The sequence below is a fragment of the Lottia gigantea genome (genome assembly GCF_000327385.1).
Source record: "Lottia gigantea unplaced genomic scaffold LOTGIsca_161, whole genome shotgun sequence".
In the NCBI taxonomy this organism is placed as follows: Eukaryota; Metazoa; Mollusca; class Gastropoda; family Lottiidae; genus Lottia; species Lottia gigantea.
Window position 1 is genome coordinate 262379 of NW_008707986.1, and position 19068 is coordinate 281446.

Genomic DNA, 19068 nt, shown 5'->3' on the forward strand with positions numbered 1-19068 from the left:
AAATCGCAAAATTCGTTCAAAAATACATCAAACTACGAATTTCGCTATCTATATAATGTCTCTTCTAAATATAGCAATCTCAAGAAAAGACGAGCCACTTCTCTATTTTAGATACCATGGCAAACCAACAGAACCATCGCCTGATTTTAAATGTAGGAGACACCAAGTTTGAATGCTCAAGACAAACTCTGCAAGCTGATCCTGACTCACTATTGTCTAAATTAAGTTTTTGGGGACTCATCTATTACACCAAATACATGTATCGCCTCTGACTCCTGTTGACATTAGAAATGAATTTCAAGGTGAAGCCTAAGTCTGACACCCGCTTAAGGGCTAAGACGCCTAACTAAGCCACGATACCCCGAACCAAGACTGAGTCTGACTGGCACAGCTTACCCTACTGGCTATAAGCCCTGTTAGCCTTTGTCTTGACTTGTTCCTATTTTTAAAAAAGGGTACCTTTCCACTTGCATCATCATGTTCAAAATCCAACAAATAGAAATCATATGAAATAGGCTAGCCAGACATGAAATGAACATTTAAATAGGTCAAGATCTACGACTTTGTTATTTAGATCTTGAAAAATATTTATTGGACTAAATCTAATGAATAAATCTTAATATTCCTTAAATTAATAAGTGGGATTGCTCATGCTTAGATCATGGTAGCAAGCTGGATTGTTGTTTGCTTGTCCATTCGTTTGTCAGTTATGTGACATGCCTAATCATGTAAAAGGAAATCTGATTACCTTCAAAAGAATATTTGAGAATGAAATCAAATATATAACTGTGTGAATCATCCAGCTGAGACCTAAAATTAACTAAATATTACATGTTGCAATTTTCAGATTTGATTCAGTTAATTTCAAAAAGGCTACTAAAATAGCAACACTTTTTAAAATGAAAAGTAAACAGCTTAATCTACTGAAAATACAAGTATACTTATACATCGCAATTTTTATTTTATTAAATCAACTTGTTCAAGATAGCTTGCCAGGCACGATAATATACGCCCACTGGCAGCTTTTATTTTGAACATAAATATTTAGCAGTACAGTAACAATCAGCAGTATGAAATATTCAACCTTCAGTCATACACTTCTTTTGAACTCTTAAGGGCGATACTGAATAATATTGAGTATGAGTTATTACCCTAATTTTTGAAAACGTGTTCAATATGTAGCTCGTGAAAACTCTAGAAGGCAAATATTCAATCTTCAGCGCGGTAATGAATAATAAAACCAAGTTTTGTCAAAATTCGGCAAGAATCATACATTCTAGAGTTTTTATGAGCTACAAATTGAACGAGTTTTCAAGATCAAGGGCAATAACTCATATTAAATATTTTCTCGATTTTTTTCATTTTTAATAGGCTTTATCCATGGGTGATAACCAACACTCATGCCAAGTTTCGTCAAAATCCGTCAAGAATTGTGCCTTCTAGAGTGATTACAAGCTAAAAATTGCACGCGTTTTCAAGAATAAGGGCAATAACTCATACTCAATATTTTTTAGATTCTTCTGATTTTCAATAGGTTCATTCTTGGGTGATAACCAACACTCAAGCCGAATTTCGTTAAAATCCGTCAAGAATTGTCCCTTCTAGAGTAGTTACAAGCTAAATTTGAAAGCGTTTTCAAGAACAAGGGCAATAACTCATACTAAACATTTTTCAATTTTTCTGATTTTCGATAGGGTTTATCCTTGGGCGATAACGAACACTCATTTCATCAAAATCCGTCATGAATTGCACCTTCTAGAGTGTTTACGAGAGTTTCAAGAACAATCGCAATAATTCATAGTAAATATTTTTCGATTCGTCTGATTTTCAATAGGGTTCATCCTTGGGAGAATACAAACAACTATACCAAGTTTCGTCGAAATCAGTCAAGAATTGTGCCTTGTAGAGTGTTTACGAGCAATTGTGGACGAACGGACCGACGGAAAAAGGTGCAATATACGCCCCCCATTCCACGTGGGCGTATAAAAATACAGGTGTACATTAATTGATTTTCTTACTAAAAAATTAATTTTCTTATTCTTAGAGCACTTATTTCTTTCTCTATATTAGTGTTGTCATTATATATTCCAAAACTGTGCAATTTATCTCCTAATTGGTTTTTATTTTACTTGATAATGTACAGAAAATCCAATTTAACTAGTTATAAGAGTTGTCGAGATCGGATGTGTTTTGGCCATTCTTTTATGAAACGGGTTAAGCCTACTACTCGATAATCGGCGAGGGAAGGTTGTACTATTGGTGTTAGGAACGCGCTATCTAAAGAAATTGTGCCTTGACATCGAATTTACAAAGTTTAATGGACGTAACTGGTGAAAATACATTAAATATATAGGACCCACTCCACTAAAACATTATGTAGTCCAGGCTATTTTTTAGAAATCTTCTTTCCCTATCCCTTCGACGGCAGGTGATGATAAAGACTTGGTACGAATGGTGGTCAGCTTCTCTTGAAGTGTGATTTGGTAATGGTCGATCAGGGCCCGCGTAACCTTAGAGAGCCATGTCCGATTGAGGGATCTAATATTCGCGTCGACAGATGATGTTTTCATTGCTGGGAGGATAAAACTATCCAACTAAGAGACTTTGCGTTTGAAGGTAAATGATGGTTGACCTTGCTGATGAAGGGTAACGATAGCCAAGTGATGGAGGTGTTAAATTATGGTTTGGGGCGGTTTGGAGCAGCATGGGAGCGCAGAGAAAAATAAACATAAACTTTAATGATGAGCCATTAGTAAGATAAGCACAGACGATTGGGCAATATAAGTAATTAATCTGATGTTCGGCACCGGCGATGCACCACAATATTGTCAAGAGGCTCATTAGGTCAATATTGTTACAGGAGGCACTGCAAAACCTGGAAGAACACCTTCACAAAGGGTTCTTCCTCCTTATGAGTGAGGACTGGTTGGCGTCGGTAGGCTGGTAGTCGTTTCTGTCGTTGGTCAGGTCGGTGGTTACTCCAAAAAAAAGCTTTTAACAAGGGATTCGAGCCCGAAACCTTAAAGTTGCCATGCAAGTGCATAAACCACTGGGCCACTGAGACCTTAGGTTAGAGAGGGTTAACCCTAGGGTTAAGGTTGGGATTAACCATAGTTTTGAAAAGTCATTTAGGTTTCGGGGAAGGGCCTATGTACAGGCCTATTGTGGAGCAGACATGAAATGGTCCGCAAAAACACAGTGGTTTAAATGGGCCCGAAACAATTTATACCCCGGTAGTCCCAAAGAGGTTAATGTGGGCAATTTGGTTTTAGCTAGTGTTAGACCATTCTACATTTCATAGACCTCTTGGACATACTTAAAATGATGGAAAAGAAGGTGTTTGAAAGAATTTTTAAAAGGCTTTGAAAGGTAGTCGAACCCGAGACCTCAAAGTTGCCATGAAAGTGCTTTTTATTCTTATAAAAATATATTTATTCCGATATAATACATACTGTCACATTTACATTAACATAAGATTTCATTCAATCAGAGAACCTTTGCGATTGCTATATTACAATATTTAAAATACTAAAAGAATATTTTTGTTATTTTAAATCCTTTCTTACAGTAGAGTTATGTACAGTTGAGTAAAAGAATAAAAGAGTGTTCTTTCTTTTTTTTAGTATATATACATATTTAAAGCAGAGTCTTTCAATAAATCGAAAATAGCAAATTAAATTTGGATGAAATAATGAAATACTTGCAAGAATCAATTATCAATAAGGTATCATTAGGTTGAACAATAGCATTAAAAAGTTTACAATTACGGCACCAATTGCTTTTGGTTTAGCAGACGGAAAATTTGATTCATGTGAGGTAAATAGGTCAGCCATAATATCAATATTACAATTTGGGTGATCCAATGATATCAGGCGTCGTTAGTATAGTGCATAACATGCTGAGGACAGAATTGCATATTACACAAATTATAATATTGAGACTTATAACGTGTTTGATAACCGAAGAGCATATAAATTTCTAAAACAGAATTTGAAACATGACATGAGTGTATATCATTTAATATAATTTCTCTTAATCTGATTAAAAGTTTACAATCAAGGCATGAAAAAAACATATGTGTAATATCTTCAGGGTCCTCTAAGCATACTGGACAAAGATCAACACTTACTTTGCCAATTTATGTAACTTTATCCAAAGAATATTGTGCAATGTTGTAATCTAGATCTTTTATTTTAAGGATTTTGAAGTTATCTGAAACATTTTGCCATGTAGCAGTCCAATTGATATCATAGTTAAGTCTTTCATAATATAAACACGTTAAGGTTCAATACAAAACAAACTTCAAAACATTGAATATATCCATTTACCAGTGAATTGATTAATTGCAATCTTAATATTAATAATGAAATATTCATCAATTTGTTTGCCAGTATACTGTTGTGTATTAATAATTTTATACCAATCTTTGGGACTTGAAAGTTTCATAACATTAAAATATTTGATTATCATGTCAACATTAATATCTGGATAAAATTCCTGACACATGTCTACTATGGAGTGTGTTTTCAAAAAACCAGGGATAACATGTGCTAACATTTTGCCATTATAGCGTATAAGTGGGTTATGAAAAATTGGTTGGACGGATACATCATTTATGTTACATGGATTTGGTCTTGAATTCAGATTTAAAGCACCCCATGATCTAAGTATATATTGATTTTACATCAGAGTTTATAAGCATAGCCAAAAAGAATATACCCAATAAAACAGTTACAATTCGGCCTCGTGACCACCCATGGATTAACAACTCGATAAGGAAATTAGGAAGAAAGAAAAACAAGATCCATAAAAAGCTACCAGATCGAATTCTGACGAAGATTGGCAAAAATTCAGGAAAATTAGAAATTCATACATCAACCTTATTCGGAAATGTAAGTGGGAATACTTTGAAACTTTAGATAAAAACATCAATGAGAAAGAAAACTTTGGCATAAAGAGCTGGTGGCAACTCTTATGTGAGGAAAACTCAAAATTCAAAGGTGGACCTTCCTCCTCTTGTCAATAATGGTGCCTCATGCTTTACTCCGAAAGACAAAGCTAACTGTTTAAATGCCTCCTTATTAATCGACCACAATTAGACAGCACCGGGGCACATTTTCCTTCTCTCGAACAAAATGTACATTCACTCCGACACATTGTACTAACCCCTCAAGAAGTTAAAGAAACGATCTCAAATCTTTATACATCAAAAGCCAATGGTCCTGATCAAATTAGTGGAAAACTGCTCACTACAATCTGTTCTGATATATCCCTTCCTCTGTGTAACCTATTCATTAAATGGAGTCTCCTCTGAGCTCAAGACGGTCCCAGCTGGTGTACCGCAGGGTTCTGTCCTTGGACCACTCTTATTTCTTATATCTATCAACGACATTGTCTATAACATACAGTCAAACATACGCCTTTTTGCGAATGACACTTCACTGTACCTCAAAATTAATGACCCGAATGCATCAGCAACAATACTGAATCGTGACCTTGAGACAAACAACTGGGCCAGGGTATGGCTGGTGACCTCTAACCCACTGAAAACTGAATCAATCGCACTTCATAATAAGATTAACCCAATATTACCCACACTGAATTTAAGTGATACACCGATTCAAGAAGTTATCTATCACAAACACTTAGGCCTAACATTTCAAAGAAACTGTAAATGGGATTTTCATGTAGGGAACATTTTATCAAAAACTGAAAGGTTGATCAATTGTTTGAAAAGTCTTCAATATCGTTTAAATAAGAAATCACTACAAACTATCTATACATCTTTCATTCTTCCGCATTTCGACTACTGTGACATAATATGGGATGGGTGCACCAAGGAACTAACAACTGCATTAGAAAATCTCCAGTTAGACGCACTCGGGACTATATGCGGGGCTGTAAAGGGAACAAGTCATGCCCTGTTATACAACGAAACTGGTTTTATCACACTTCAAGAGAGACTGAGAAGGCATAAACTAATCATAATGTTCAAAATTCTCAATAATCTTACTCCAAATTTTCTCTCAGATCTCATACCTACCAGAAACAAACAATATAATCTTAGAAACAACCACCAAATACCTCTCTATCACTGCCGAACAGACATATTTTATAATTCTTTTAAACCACCAGCAATTAGAGAATGGAATCAACTTCAAGATAACCAAAAACTACAACGGTCTATCTCAGCCTTCAAACAATCTCTCAAAGCAATTGACATCCAAACACCAGATATATATACTTCCTTGAGTGGCATTTAGTAATTGATGATATTAACACGAACAGAATTATATGGATAACAGTTACTTTAATAAATAACTTGCGACGTTTCGACGATGATTCTTTCGTCTTTATCAAGCAATGATGATACTATTATTATTATTATTATCACTATTATTATTATTATTTAAGTGCATCTGTAGCGAAGTGTGTATATATGTATATATGTTTAAATATCTGTTTATTTGACAAGGTAAAAATATGTATGATTAGTTGGGAGAGGAAGTTTCATAGGCGTAAGCCTCTTCTCCAATCCTTTTCTTAGGAATAAAATATTGTTTACAAAAAAAAAAAGTATATATTGATAAAAATAAGGTAACTTTAACAAAAACTTATGATGAAAATATATCTTTAAGATATCATGACCTAAATTAAGGTTACCATATTTTAAAAAGAAGAAATTCATAATATCTTTCCAAACTGCATGAAAATTATCATCATAATACTTTATAAAACACTTTAAGGCTAATGATTGTGCTTTTAAGTTAATATCAAAGAGAGCAAGGGCCCCCATTACTCTTACTATTAATGAAGTAACTATATTGAATTAATGGGGGTCTGTCTCTCCATACAAATTTATTCAGCTGTAGTTATTTCCCTTGCTACATTATCAGGTATTTGAGTAACTTCCAGGCTATACCACAGTTTTCACATAATTAAGGAATTGACAATTGAAACTTTTCCATGAAGTGTAACCTGGCGGCTACTCCAATACCCTAATAAACTTTTAATTCACAAAACTTTGGCATTCCAGTTTAAATCATTACATAAATCATTATCAGTGCCAACATAAACACCTAAAATTTCTATCGCACCGTCAACTTGTTTAAGTGGAATTGTGAGGTCTAGTACTTTTTCTTTTGCTGCACCAACAGGTAAAATTTCGGATTTGTCCACATTGATTTTTGCACCTGAGGCTTTTAAATATGGTTCAATTACATCAAATACTATATTTACAGAATGGATATTGTTTGATATCAAATTTGTATCATCAGCATAATGGAAAATAATTGAGGTAAGATTGCTATACTTGATTGATATACCCTTAAGGGGAGATGCCTTTACCATAATGTTCATTGACTCAGCACTAAGGATATATAATAAACTGCTTAACGGATCTCCTGGTCTGATACCAGTGAACATTCTGAAAAAGGGAGATAAATGACCATTTATTTTAACACAGCTACATGTATCATCATTGTATAAACTCTTGATCAAATCAATGAAAAAATCACCAAATCTAAAATATCTTAAAAAAACATACAAATAATTTTTAGACAAAACATCAAAGGCCCGAGCTGCATCTAATTTTAAGATATAAGCTTCCATATTCACCTCTTCTGCATAGCTGATGATGTCTCGGATACTGGCAATGTTGTCATAGATATTTCTGCCCGGAACACTACAGCTCTGCTCAGGGGAGACTATATAGAAGCTACAATTTTCTGTAACCCCGAACTTAAAATTTTAGCAATTATTTTATAGTCTGTATTTATTAGTGATATTGGGCGATAATTCTTTAAGACTCTCTTATCTCCCTTTTTTATAGATCAAAGTAAGCACACACTGCCTCATTGTTCTAGTCAATGATTTGTTAGCATATATATTTTGTACAACATTATATAGAATTGGGCATAATTCCTTCCAAAATTTTATTTAAAACTGGGGGGTAAGAGAGTCAAATCCAGGGCTCTTACCATTTGGCATCTGTTTAATGCATTTGTCAACTGTGCTAAACTTCTATCTTTCTAACACATACATTTTTCTTCCTGATTTAAACAATTTCCTACTAAACCACATACTGACAATTTTTAACCCAAAGAGGTTAATGTGGGCCATTTAGTTATAGGTAGGATTAGCTTTGACAGGGAGTCAAACCCGAGACCTCAAAGTTGCAATGTAAGTTGCAAACAACTGGGCCATCGAGACCTAAGGTTAGAGAGGGTTAACCCTAATTTTGAAAAATCAATTAGGTTTCAGGGAAGGGAGGGTTTGATTCTCCCAAATGTACAGGCCTAGGGTGGAGCAGACACTTTATTTAGAAATTAGGATTAAGGGTCTTGATATTGGGTTTTCTTCTGTTTTTATTCTGATCTGAAATTAGAAAAAATAACTCGCCCGATGGGCGAGAAGTATATTATCTGTTATGTGCTGATTGTTTTTAGTTTACTATGAACAATATTATCATTTAAGTTCTTATTTTTTGAATATGCAACTATCATTTTCTGCTTATAGACATGGGGGAATTTCTCTTGAAGGCTCTTATAGTGGGCATGAACTATCTTGCTTGCTCGATTGCTGGTTGTATTAAACGGGACAACAAAGGGTGCTATGCCTACATTGTGATGAATATTTAGTCCTATAGGTCTTGCTGTATTCAATGTCTCAATCCAATGGGCTTCCCTAGATTGACGGAATTTGGTAGTTTCATCTTCGGGCAAGTCAATTTCTATACGCTCAATTGGGATTAGGGCGAGATCGTCTATTGAATGGTCGTCGAGGTTGAAATGATTAGAAACAGGCTTGTCTTTCTTTAATTTGATGTCTGACCTATGAGCATTAAAGCGAGTTCGTAAATTATTCTTAGTTTCTCCTACATATTGTTTGGGGCATTTCTTGCATGAAATTAAATATATTACATTCGAATGTTCACATGTTAGATGTTCCTGGATCGGGTACCATAATGAGTTTCTGATATAAAGGGACATGTTTTGCATCTACTGGACAAACATGGAGCACTTCTTAAACCTGGAGGTACTTCGGCATAAAGTCTGTTTTTAGCTGCTATCTGTGCTAAGGTGGAAGGTGTTTCGTAAAAATCGTTTAGAGTACCCACGCTCTTTCAGTTTTGAGAAAACAATCGTACAGGCTTGGTTGAAATCAGAAGATCTTGTACAAATTCGATGAAATCGTAAAACTTGTGACTTAATTATACCAGAAAAGGTATGTTTTGGGTGAAAGGAGCTCTTGTGCAAGAGTTGATGAGTATCAGTTTCTTTGAAATACACTTTAATATCCAGTTTATTTGTTTCTGCTATGGAATCTCCCTTAAAGACTGTGGTATCGAGAAAGTCTATGCTTTTGTCACTCACGTTTGCGGTTAGTTTGATAGAAGGATGGTGGTTGTTGAGAATTTCAAAGAATTCCCAAAACTGTTCGATAGAATAAGTCCAAACCATAAAGATGTCATCCAAAAAGCGTAAAAAAGTGGGTCAAATGGACAGAGGGGCAACACCTCACGTTCCCACTCTGCCATGAAAAGGTTTGCGTACGAAGGGGCAAATCGTTTGCCCATTGCTGTCCCTGAAGTTTGTAAATATGTTTTACCATTAAATGTGAAATCGTTTCGACTAAGACAAATCTCTAAAAGCTGTAGAATTGCATCGTCGGGTCTGATTGGATCTGGGTTTCTATTAAAAGCTTTACGAACTGCCGTTAAACCAGTAGCTTTATCGATATTGGTATACATAGAAGAAACGTCGATAGAAATTAAAATAGCATTAGAGGGAACTCGAAGATTTTTTATTTTATTGACAAAATCGGTTGTGTCTTTAAGGTAGGCGCGATGTTGACATGCTAGAGGTAGAAAGAAATGATCAATGTATTCTGACACTGCATATGACTCACTACCACAGTCAGATATAATCGGGCGGCCTTTAGGGATTTTATTCGAGATAAACCACTCCTTGGTTGGATTCTTATGGATTTTAGGCAAAGTGTACAAATGTCTCTCGCGACAATCAGGTTTGGCAGACAGATAGTCATATTGTTTCTGTTTGAGATAACTAGTTTTGACTAAATCGGCAAGAATATTGTTAATCATGTTAGCAGTTTCTTTGAAAATTGTTTTCGGTAAAATGGCATAATGTTTAGGATTATTCAGTTGATTCCCTGCTTCTGAAACATAATCCCCCCTATTCAGAATGACACCTGTGTCACTCTTTTTAATAACAATGCTATCGTCTTTCTTAAGTTAGTTTAACGCATCACGTTCCACTCGTGTGAGATTAGGCTTTTCGTGTGTTATGGAAAGGTTCACTGTTTGGCTATTCATACTCGCAAATGATTTCAATATTTCAGGATGGATGGCGGTCTGAGGGGGTGTCCACGTGGATTTAGGAATAAACATTGTTCTAGCACCACGTGGGGGGTGGTTTCGAAAAAAATATGTGCAGCTAAGATTTCGTTGAAATCGTTGAATGGATGGTCGGAGATAATTCAAGTTAGCTATCTTTGGTGCGGGAATAAATTTAAGTCCACGGTCTAAGATTGAATGCTGAAGGGGTGTGAGAATTTTGCGGCTCAAGTTAACTACAGTTTGGCCTAGCGGTGGCCTATCAGTATTTTTATCCCCAGTAATTAGTTTAAAGACTTACTCGATGCTTGAAGCTGGTGTATCCAAAACAAATAAATGCTGTTTGCTGTTTCTGGAGACCAATGAAGATTATCAACTGGTTCGAATTCTTCTTCGTAGGGTAGCTGATCACGGTTGTTGAGGCCTACATGAAGAATAATGGTAGTAGGTTTGGGATCATGGTCGTATGATTCCAGGATTGACTGTATGTGATGGATTTGGGCACCGGGGTAAGAATGTATTTCAGTGTCTGAACTGGTTTTGGTAATTCGATTCAGGTTAGATGATCCAATAATTAAGGTAGATTTCTTTAGAGCGGGTAGCTTCCATAATGATTTGTCAATGATTTGGTGATAATACGGTTTGGTAGCGGATATAATGGTCGTCGACGGTGTGATTGGTACTGGTTTGGTAGTTGTTAGAATTGTAGCATTGGGAACGGACTGGGATCTGGTTCGAGGGGGAAAGGTCTGGATATACGTCTCGACTTCGATGGAGACTGAGGGGTGGTTTGCTGGTCCAAAAACGCACAGAAAGAAGAAAGGTTGGCGGATCCTGGATCACGCGGTGAAGATTCAGATGGTGTGGAAGGGGAAGACGAGTCTGAAAGTGAAAAGAGAAGGGGAGTGCCCTCTCTACGAGAGCGTTTACCTATGTCTGCTGGACTAGGAGTAGGTGAACTTCGGGCTCGTTTAGGGGTTTGGTTCGGCAGCGTCGTGGCTCTAGATGGTGCAGGTGTAGTGTCCATTTCAGTTGGTAGAGATATGGTTACTCTGGTTTTTGTTTCGTAGATTGTTTGGTAGAACTTGGTGATTACAGCTTGAGTGAGACGTTTCCCATAGGAGTGACGGGCCCAGGACAGGGCATGAGAAACGATGCGGTCGACGGCAGCTGATGATAAAGACTTGGTACGAATGGTGGTCAGCTTCTCATGAAGTGTGGTTTGGTAATGGTCGATCAGGACCTGCGTAACCTTAGAGAGCCATGTCCGACTGAGGGATCTTATATTCGCGTCAACAGCTGATGTTTTCATTGCTGGACGGATAAAACTATCCAACTCAGAGACTTTGCGTTTGAAGGTAAACGCTGGTTGGCCTTGCTGTTGAAGGGTACGGATTGCCAAATGATGGAGGCACTGCAAAACTTGGAAGAACACCTTCACAAAAGGTTCTTCCTCCTTATGAGTGGGGACTGGTTGGCGTCGGTGGACTGGTAGTCGTTTCTGTTGTTGGTCAGGTCGATGGTTACCTCTTGATTGGTAGGTGTTGTGGGTAGGTCGGCGATGGGGTGTGATATAGCTGGATGGGTTGGTTGGTGGTCGGCGATTGGTAGGTGGTAGAGGTCGATGGAAGACAGGGCCGTTGTAGGGTACGTGATATTGGTTTGGTTGACGATTAGTGTTTCTATGTCTGGCTTCTTGCCAGTGGTTGTTGTAGTTGGGGAGCATAATGAAAATAACTTGAGGTTAGAAAGGGAATGAACAGCGGATGTAACAGGAGGAAACTGTATATGCTAGCGTGAAAATGTGGGGATCAAATGCAAAAATATATGGGTTTAGGTGATAAATAACGCTAAAATGATGTGAAAAATGCAAAAATATATATTTAGGTGATAAATAACGCTAACAATGATGTGAAAAATTATAATAAGTAAAACAAAAACTTACGCAATTGTCACGAACCGGTTTTCGAAATATTATCCTTTTTCAAGTGTCGAGGAATGATTATGTAATGAGGTTGAATTTGCGATTTATATAGTAGTCAGTTAATACAGGTTTTTGTTTTTATAAAAGTTATTGAGTGAATCATGTCATATCTTTGATCAGTTGAGGATTAGGATTATTTTTGATTTCTTAATTAGTTGAGTCATATCTTTGATCAATTGAGGATTATAGAAATATTGGATTAGATTTTGATTATATCTGAGTAATAATTCAGGAGGATTAGATTATCTCAGAGTACAATTTACATAAATGAAAAACATAAATAAACATAAAATCAAGAATACAAAAATATAAAATAAATAAACATGAGAAATATTTGATAAAATAAGCGGGATTAGTGAATTGTAAATTGATTAGAAGTAACTTTGAATTTTGATTATACCCGAGTAGTAATTTAAATGGATGGATTATCTCGGAGTATAATTCACACGAAAGAGAAACATAAATAATGGCAATTAAATTTACTTGGTAAGATTAAAAGATTAATGCAAATTTTGTTGAAGAAAGTTTGTTATATGCACGAGAAACAAATGTCAAAATCCTAACATATACAATATATACAAAAAAAAAATAAAATATATAAATATAAAATGAAATAAAATATACCAAAGTCAAAATAAATTGTCTGATCTGGCCTGGCACGGACATCAACATCGATGGCAGCAAAGATGGGATGCTGCAGACACTAACAAGCTTCATGCCATTAAGCCTCTCCTAGAAGGCTTAGTATATATATTATACTTATTTGGTTTGTTGATACTTTGATTTTGCCCTCGGCACGTATTTGGTTTTCGGGGAAGGGAGGGTTTGATTCTCCCAAATGTACAGGCCTAGGGTGGAGCAGACACTTTATTTAGAAATTAGGATTAAGGGTCTTGATATTGGGTTTTCTTCTGTTCTTTTTCTGATCTGAAATTAGAAAAATAACTCGCCCCATGGGCGAGAAGTATAGTATCTGTTATGTGCTGATTGTTTTTAGTTTACTATGAACAATATTATCATTTAAGTTCTAATTTTTTGAATATGCAACTATCATTTTCTGCTTATAGACATGGGGGAATTTCTCTTGAAGGCTCTTATAGTAGGCATGAATTATCTTGCTTGCTCGATTGCTTGTTGTATTAAACGGGACAACAAAGGGTGCTATGCCTACATTATGATGAATATTTAGTCCTATGGGGTCTTGCTGTATTCAATGTCTCAATCCAATGGGCTTCCCTAGATTGACGGAATTTGGTAGTTTCATCTTCGGGCAAGTCAATTTCTATACGTTCAATTGGGATTAGGGCGAGATCGTCTATTGAATGGTCGTCGAGGTTGAAATGATTAGAAACAGGCTTGTCTTTCTTTAATTTGATGTCTGACCTATGAGCATTAAAGCGAGTTCGTAAATTATTCTTAGTTTCTCCTACATATTGTTTGGGGCATTTCTTGCATGAAATTAAATATATTACATTCGAATGTTCACATGTTAGATGTTCCTGGATCGGGTACCTTTTATTCGTAGAGTTGCTTACAAAATAATGAGTTTCTGATATAAAGGGACATGTTTTGCATCTACTGGACAAACATGGAGCACTTCTTAAACCTGGAGGTACTTCGGATCTTCTGAACACAAAATAGTCCGGAAAAAAAACTAACACGGGGGTTTAAATGGGCTTGAAACAATTTATATCCGGTGGCCCCAGAGAAGGTAATGTGAACTATTTGGTTTTAGCTAGGGTTAGGCCATTCTACATTTCACAAACCTCTTGGGCATACTTAAAATAATATAAAAAGACGGTGTTTGACTTAGCAAAAAAAAAGAATTTTAAAAAAGCATTGACAGGGAGTCGAACCCAGGACCCCAATGCTCTCATGCAAGTGCGCCAACCACTGGGCCACTGAGACCTAGTGTTAGAGTGGGTTAACTCCAGGGTTAAGGTTGGGGTTAACCCCATTTGTGAAAATTCTATTAGGGTAAGATCAGAAATGGATGAAGCTGGTTCCAAGCACTGCTTTTTGGATATGAAAAGAGCACTTCGTTGCGCATCTTCCCAATACAAAATGGTCCGGACAAAAGAATAACATTGGGGTTTAAATGGACCCGAAACAATTTACACCTCGGTGGACACCCTTTATATCGATGGTTTTCATGCACCAATAAGGAAGGACAGACTAGATGGGCGGGGCGGTGGTATTTCTCTCTATATCCGTAATAACTATTTCTTTAAGCGTAGGGCTGAACTTGAGACTGGCAATACAGAGGGCATCTAGATAGAGACAATTTTGAATAAAACCTCTTTCTTAATAGGTACCTTTTACAGACCCCCAAACTCACACAAAGAAATTAATAATGCTATTTTTAATTCGTTTTCCCTGGCTTCAACTCTGATGTTAAAAATATTTTAATTTTTGGCGATTTCAATATAGATTTTCTTAAACAAAAAAATGCCTTTATCAATGATGCTATTCACCTTTTCCATCTTAAACTTTTGATAACAGATGCTACTAGAATTATCCAAAACGAAACAGAAACCTTAATTGATCTTATACTAACAAACTGTAATTGGCATGTCACAGAATCTGGATGTCTAGCAAACATTGTTAGCGACCACTGCCCTGTGTATTGTCTAAATTTCAACTGCTCGAATCTATCATCTTTTAAACGAACTATCTGGAATTATAAAAGAGCCGACTTTGACAAACTTCAACTGGACATTAAGAGTAAAATCTGGGATTCAATTGTTGACATAACTGACATTGAAAAATCTACAGCTATTTTCACATATGAATTAATTAGTTTGGCCAAAAGCAACATACCAAATAAGACAGTAACAATTAGACCTAAAGACAAACCATGGATGAGCAATAACATCAGAAAAATTAGTACAAAAAAAACAGATTTGATAAAAAGGCATTTAAATCAAAATCAGAATGAGATTGGCAAAATTTCCGGAAAATCAGAAACGAATATATTGGCATCATTAGAAAACGAAAAAGAGAATATTATGAAAGTATCGATAAGAAAATAAACGATGACAAAAAGTTTGGAAGCAAAAATTGGTGGAATCTTATAAATGCATATGTGACAAAGCAACAAAACCCTAAAGGGGATTTACCACCGCTTGTCAATAATGGAGTCCCATCTTTTACTCCGAAAGACAAAGCAGACTACCTGAACAAGTTCTTTATAGCTCAATCACAATTAGACAGCATGAATGCACAACTTCCGGTTATAGAACAAAATTCAAATTCACCCTGCCACATACACATTATCACTCAGGAAGTTGACTAATTTCTAATATTGATACTTCTAAAGCAACAGGCCCAGATAACATAAGCGGTAATTTATTGAAATCAATCAAGTCTGATATAAGTGTCCCCTTATGTACTCTTTTCAATCTCTCTTTTAATTTAAAAAAAAGTACCTACACTATGGAAATCTGCCAACGTAACAGAAATTCTAAAAAAAGGCGAACCATCTGACTTCAGCAATTATCGACCTTTATGTCTTTAACTTCCTGAGGGAAAACTCCATTATTACTAATCTGCAAAGCGGTTTTCTTCACGGCAAATCAACAACATTTCAACTAATAAATCTCTCTCACTATTTTTGTCAAGCCATCCACCAAAACTCATATACAAGGGCAGTTTTCTGTGACATCAGCAAAGCTTTTGACAGAGTTTGGCATGCTGGGCTCTGTCATAAGCTTGGGGCTGTGGGCATCAGAGGAGACCTACTTGAATGGTTTAAAAACTATTTATTCGATCGCAATCAAAGAGTAGTTCTAAGTGGAGTTTCCTCTGAGCCTAAAACAGTCCCAGCTGGTGTTCCACAAGGCTCTGTCCTTGGACCATTACTATTCCTTATATATATTAACGATATTGTGAAACAAATCAAATCTAATATCCGACTTTTTCAATAACTGGGCAAAAACATGGCTGGTATCCTTCAATCCCTTAAAAACAGAAACACTTGCACTTACTACTAAATCGAACCCTCTACTACCAACTTTGAACTTAGATAAAACACCAGTGCAAGAAGTTTCATTTCATAAGCATTTAGGCCTAACATTTCAAAACAATTGTCAGTGGAATTTGCACATAAACATTATTTTATCGAAAACCGGCAGGATGATTGATTGTATCAGATCTTTAAAATACCGACTTAGCAGGAAATATACAATATATACCTCTTTTATTCTCCCACACTTCGACTACTGCGACATAATTTGGAATTGGTGCACTGCCGAACTAACAAACAAATTAGAAAATCTCGAACTAGATGTACTCCGAACAATCTGTGGGGTAGTGAAAGGTACCAGCCACCAACTACTATGCGAAGAAACAGGATTTATATCACTACAGGAGAGAAGAAGGCGGCATAAATTAGTAATGATTTATAAAATACTTAACAACATCCGCAATATTTATCTGATCTCCTTGAATATAGACAGTCCTCCTACAATCTGAGAAACATTAATAATTTGAATGAATATGCTTGCAGAACTGATCTTTTTTACAAATCCTTTATTCCATCATCTATACGCCTCTGGAACCTTTTACAAGACTCCCAAAAATTTATTCCATCCATACCCGCATTTAAATCTTCACTTAAATCTAAAGACAAAACCAATCCATTACTACATCGGCCAACGAACGAATCAAATCTTACATAGCCGTCTTCGCCTCTCTTGTAGTGATCTAAACGGGCATAAGTACCTCAGATATATCTCCGACAACCCGGAATGCTATTGCGGACATCAATTTGAAGATGCATATCACTATCTCCTAAAATGCCCCTTATATTTAGATGCACGCCGCCGCTCTATTCTTCTCCTTCAATCAAAATTTATTAACCTTAACCACCTATTATATGGATCAGATATTCAAACTGAATCTTTAGAACTATTTGATCAGGTCCACTCATTTCTCAATCTTAGTAAACGCTTCTAATTTTCCCCTAAATGAAAACGTGTGTGGCTTCTCAAAATACCATTATATTACTATTTCCTTATTCATTGTTGTACAATATGTAAATGTATATACGTTAGTATTATAATTTATAATAACTTTAATTTAATGTATATATTAATTTTCATTGTTTTTTTTGGAAAAGGGGTTATATAGCCGTAAGCCTGTTCTCCAATCCTGTTCATATGTATATATTTCCACTCTCACTGTATTTGTCACAGTGAACCCTTTGACAAGAAATGCATTCAAATTCGCGTAAACTGCAGTGGGTCACGTGGTCACATTCCTGGGCAATATGGCTGCTGTTGAGGCCTTATTTTTGTACCGGCAATCTTTTTGAAATATAATTTATCAATCGGAAACTTCATGAAAAGAATACATTAGACAGTGGAAATATAAGCAATGAACGATGGACCCACTGCAGTTACGGTGATATGAATACATTGGTCAAGGTGCCAAATTTATCATGACTGCCTTCGGCAGCTCATTCAATTTGGCACCTTGCTTTGGTTCATTGCTTAAATGTGAATAAAATATTGTTTACAAAAAAAAAATATTTGGAGGAGCAATGGTGCATAATATTTGATTCCAGTAATGGAATAGGTTCTTTGTTAGAATTTTTTCGGGGGTGGGGGTGGGGGGAATTCTTGCTGTATCAAAGGTTACACATCAACAGACAGACTCGAACACGCTTGATAAATCATAATGACCCATTTTCAAGAAGGAATTAGACACGTACGGTTGATTTGAGTGTACAGTGCCTAATTTTAGACCCCTATAATGTACATCTATAATTTACTAACCTCAACAGGGATGGTATCCCAACCGTAGTGTATTAACTCAATAGTAAACAACGCTATTGAGCCCTGACCTGAAACAAAAAGAAAAAATATCAAAATTAAAATGATAATCGATATGTATACAGAATTATCCGCGTTTGAAAGTTAAAAAGATGAGTCGTCTTTTCGAGACACTGCCATGTGTAGCCTAGCATAACATTATGTTCTCTTCAGTCAAGCCATATTCTCAGACATAAAAAAGAGAAAATCACAGAATAACAAGGATTAAAAAGGGGGGGGGGGGAGTTAAACGTAAGGATTTTAGGGGGAAGAGGGAAATAGTAATGATTCATAGGGAGCAAAGGGGTATTAGTAATGAATTTAAGGGGGAAGAGGGGTAATAAAAAGGGTTTATAGGGAAGGAGGCCTTAGTAGGGTAATGCAATCGATCAAGGTTCCCGAAAGGGGTAATAGTATGATAAAGGTTAAAAACCTCTGGATTATAGTTGATGTGGGGGTGGGGTAACACAGAATAATTAGGGGTCGCGATCCTTTTTATAGCATGTATATTAGTAATTTGAGAAAGGGAGCAAAAGTCGGGCTGGGCTTAGTTCTGACCTTTTCTGAAATGCCACAGAATTCCATATTTTCCATTCATAATCTTTATTTTGAGTCCCCATTCCCAGTTTTGCCTAACAGTTTGGTATCTCAACAAAAATTTGCAACAACAGATTTTTGTTTTTGCAACTAGTCTTACTCGCAACATAAACATTTTCTTTCATAAGACAAATTAGGAGGGTGGGGCATTGATTGAAATAGAATCGAACCAAATACTTCAAAATTTTAGAGAGTTTCAAAAAGACGACTTACCGGTTGCTATGAACCAAGCAAACTGACTGAGTGAGTACTCACTAGTTGTCTTGATTACCATTCAGTCAACCTCGTTTACCCTACGTAGTCCGAAACGTGCTGTT

General features: G+C 36.1%; 1 protein-coding gene across 1 annotated transcript in view; it reads right to left on the reverse strand.

Moving 5' to 3' along the window:
• LOTGIDRAFT_173492 (hypothetical protein) overlaps nucleotides 1-12083 on the reverse strand; it is a gene marked incomplete at both ends in the record, with an annotated part of 13098 nt that extends 1015 nt beyond the window's left edge. Inside the window, 3 exons of the mRNA XM_009051234.1 lie at nucleotides 6014-6039; nucleotides 10659-10781; nucleotides 11288-12083. Coding sequence (XP_009049482.1) covers nucleotides 6014-6039; nucleotides 10659-10781; nucleotides 11288-12083 — 945 coding nt within the window. The remainder of the gene's footprint in view (nucleotides 1-6013; nucleotides 6040-10658; nucleotides 10782-11287) is intronic.
• Nucleotides 12084-19068: the final 6985 nt, after the last annotated feature.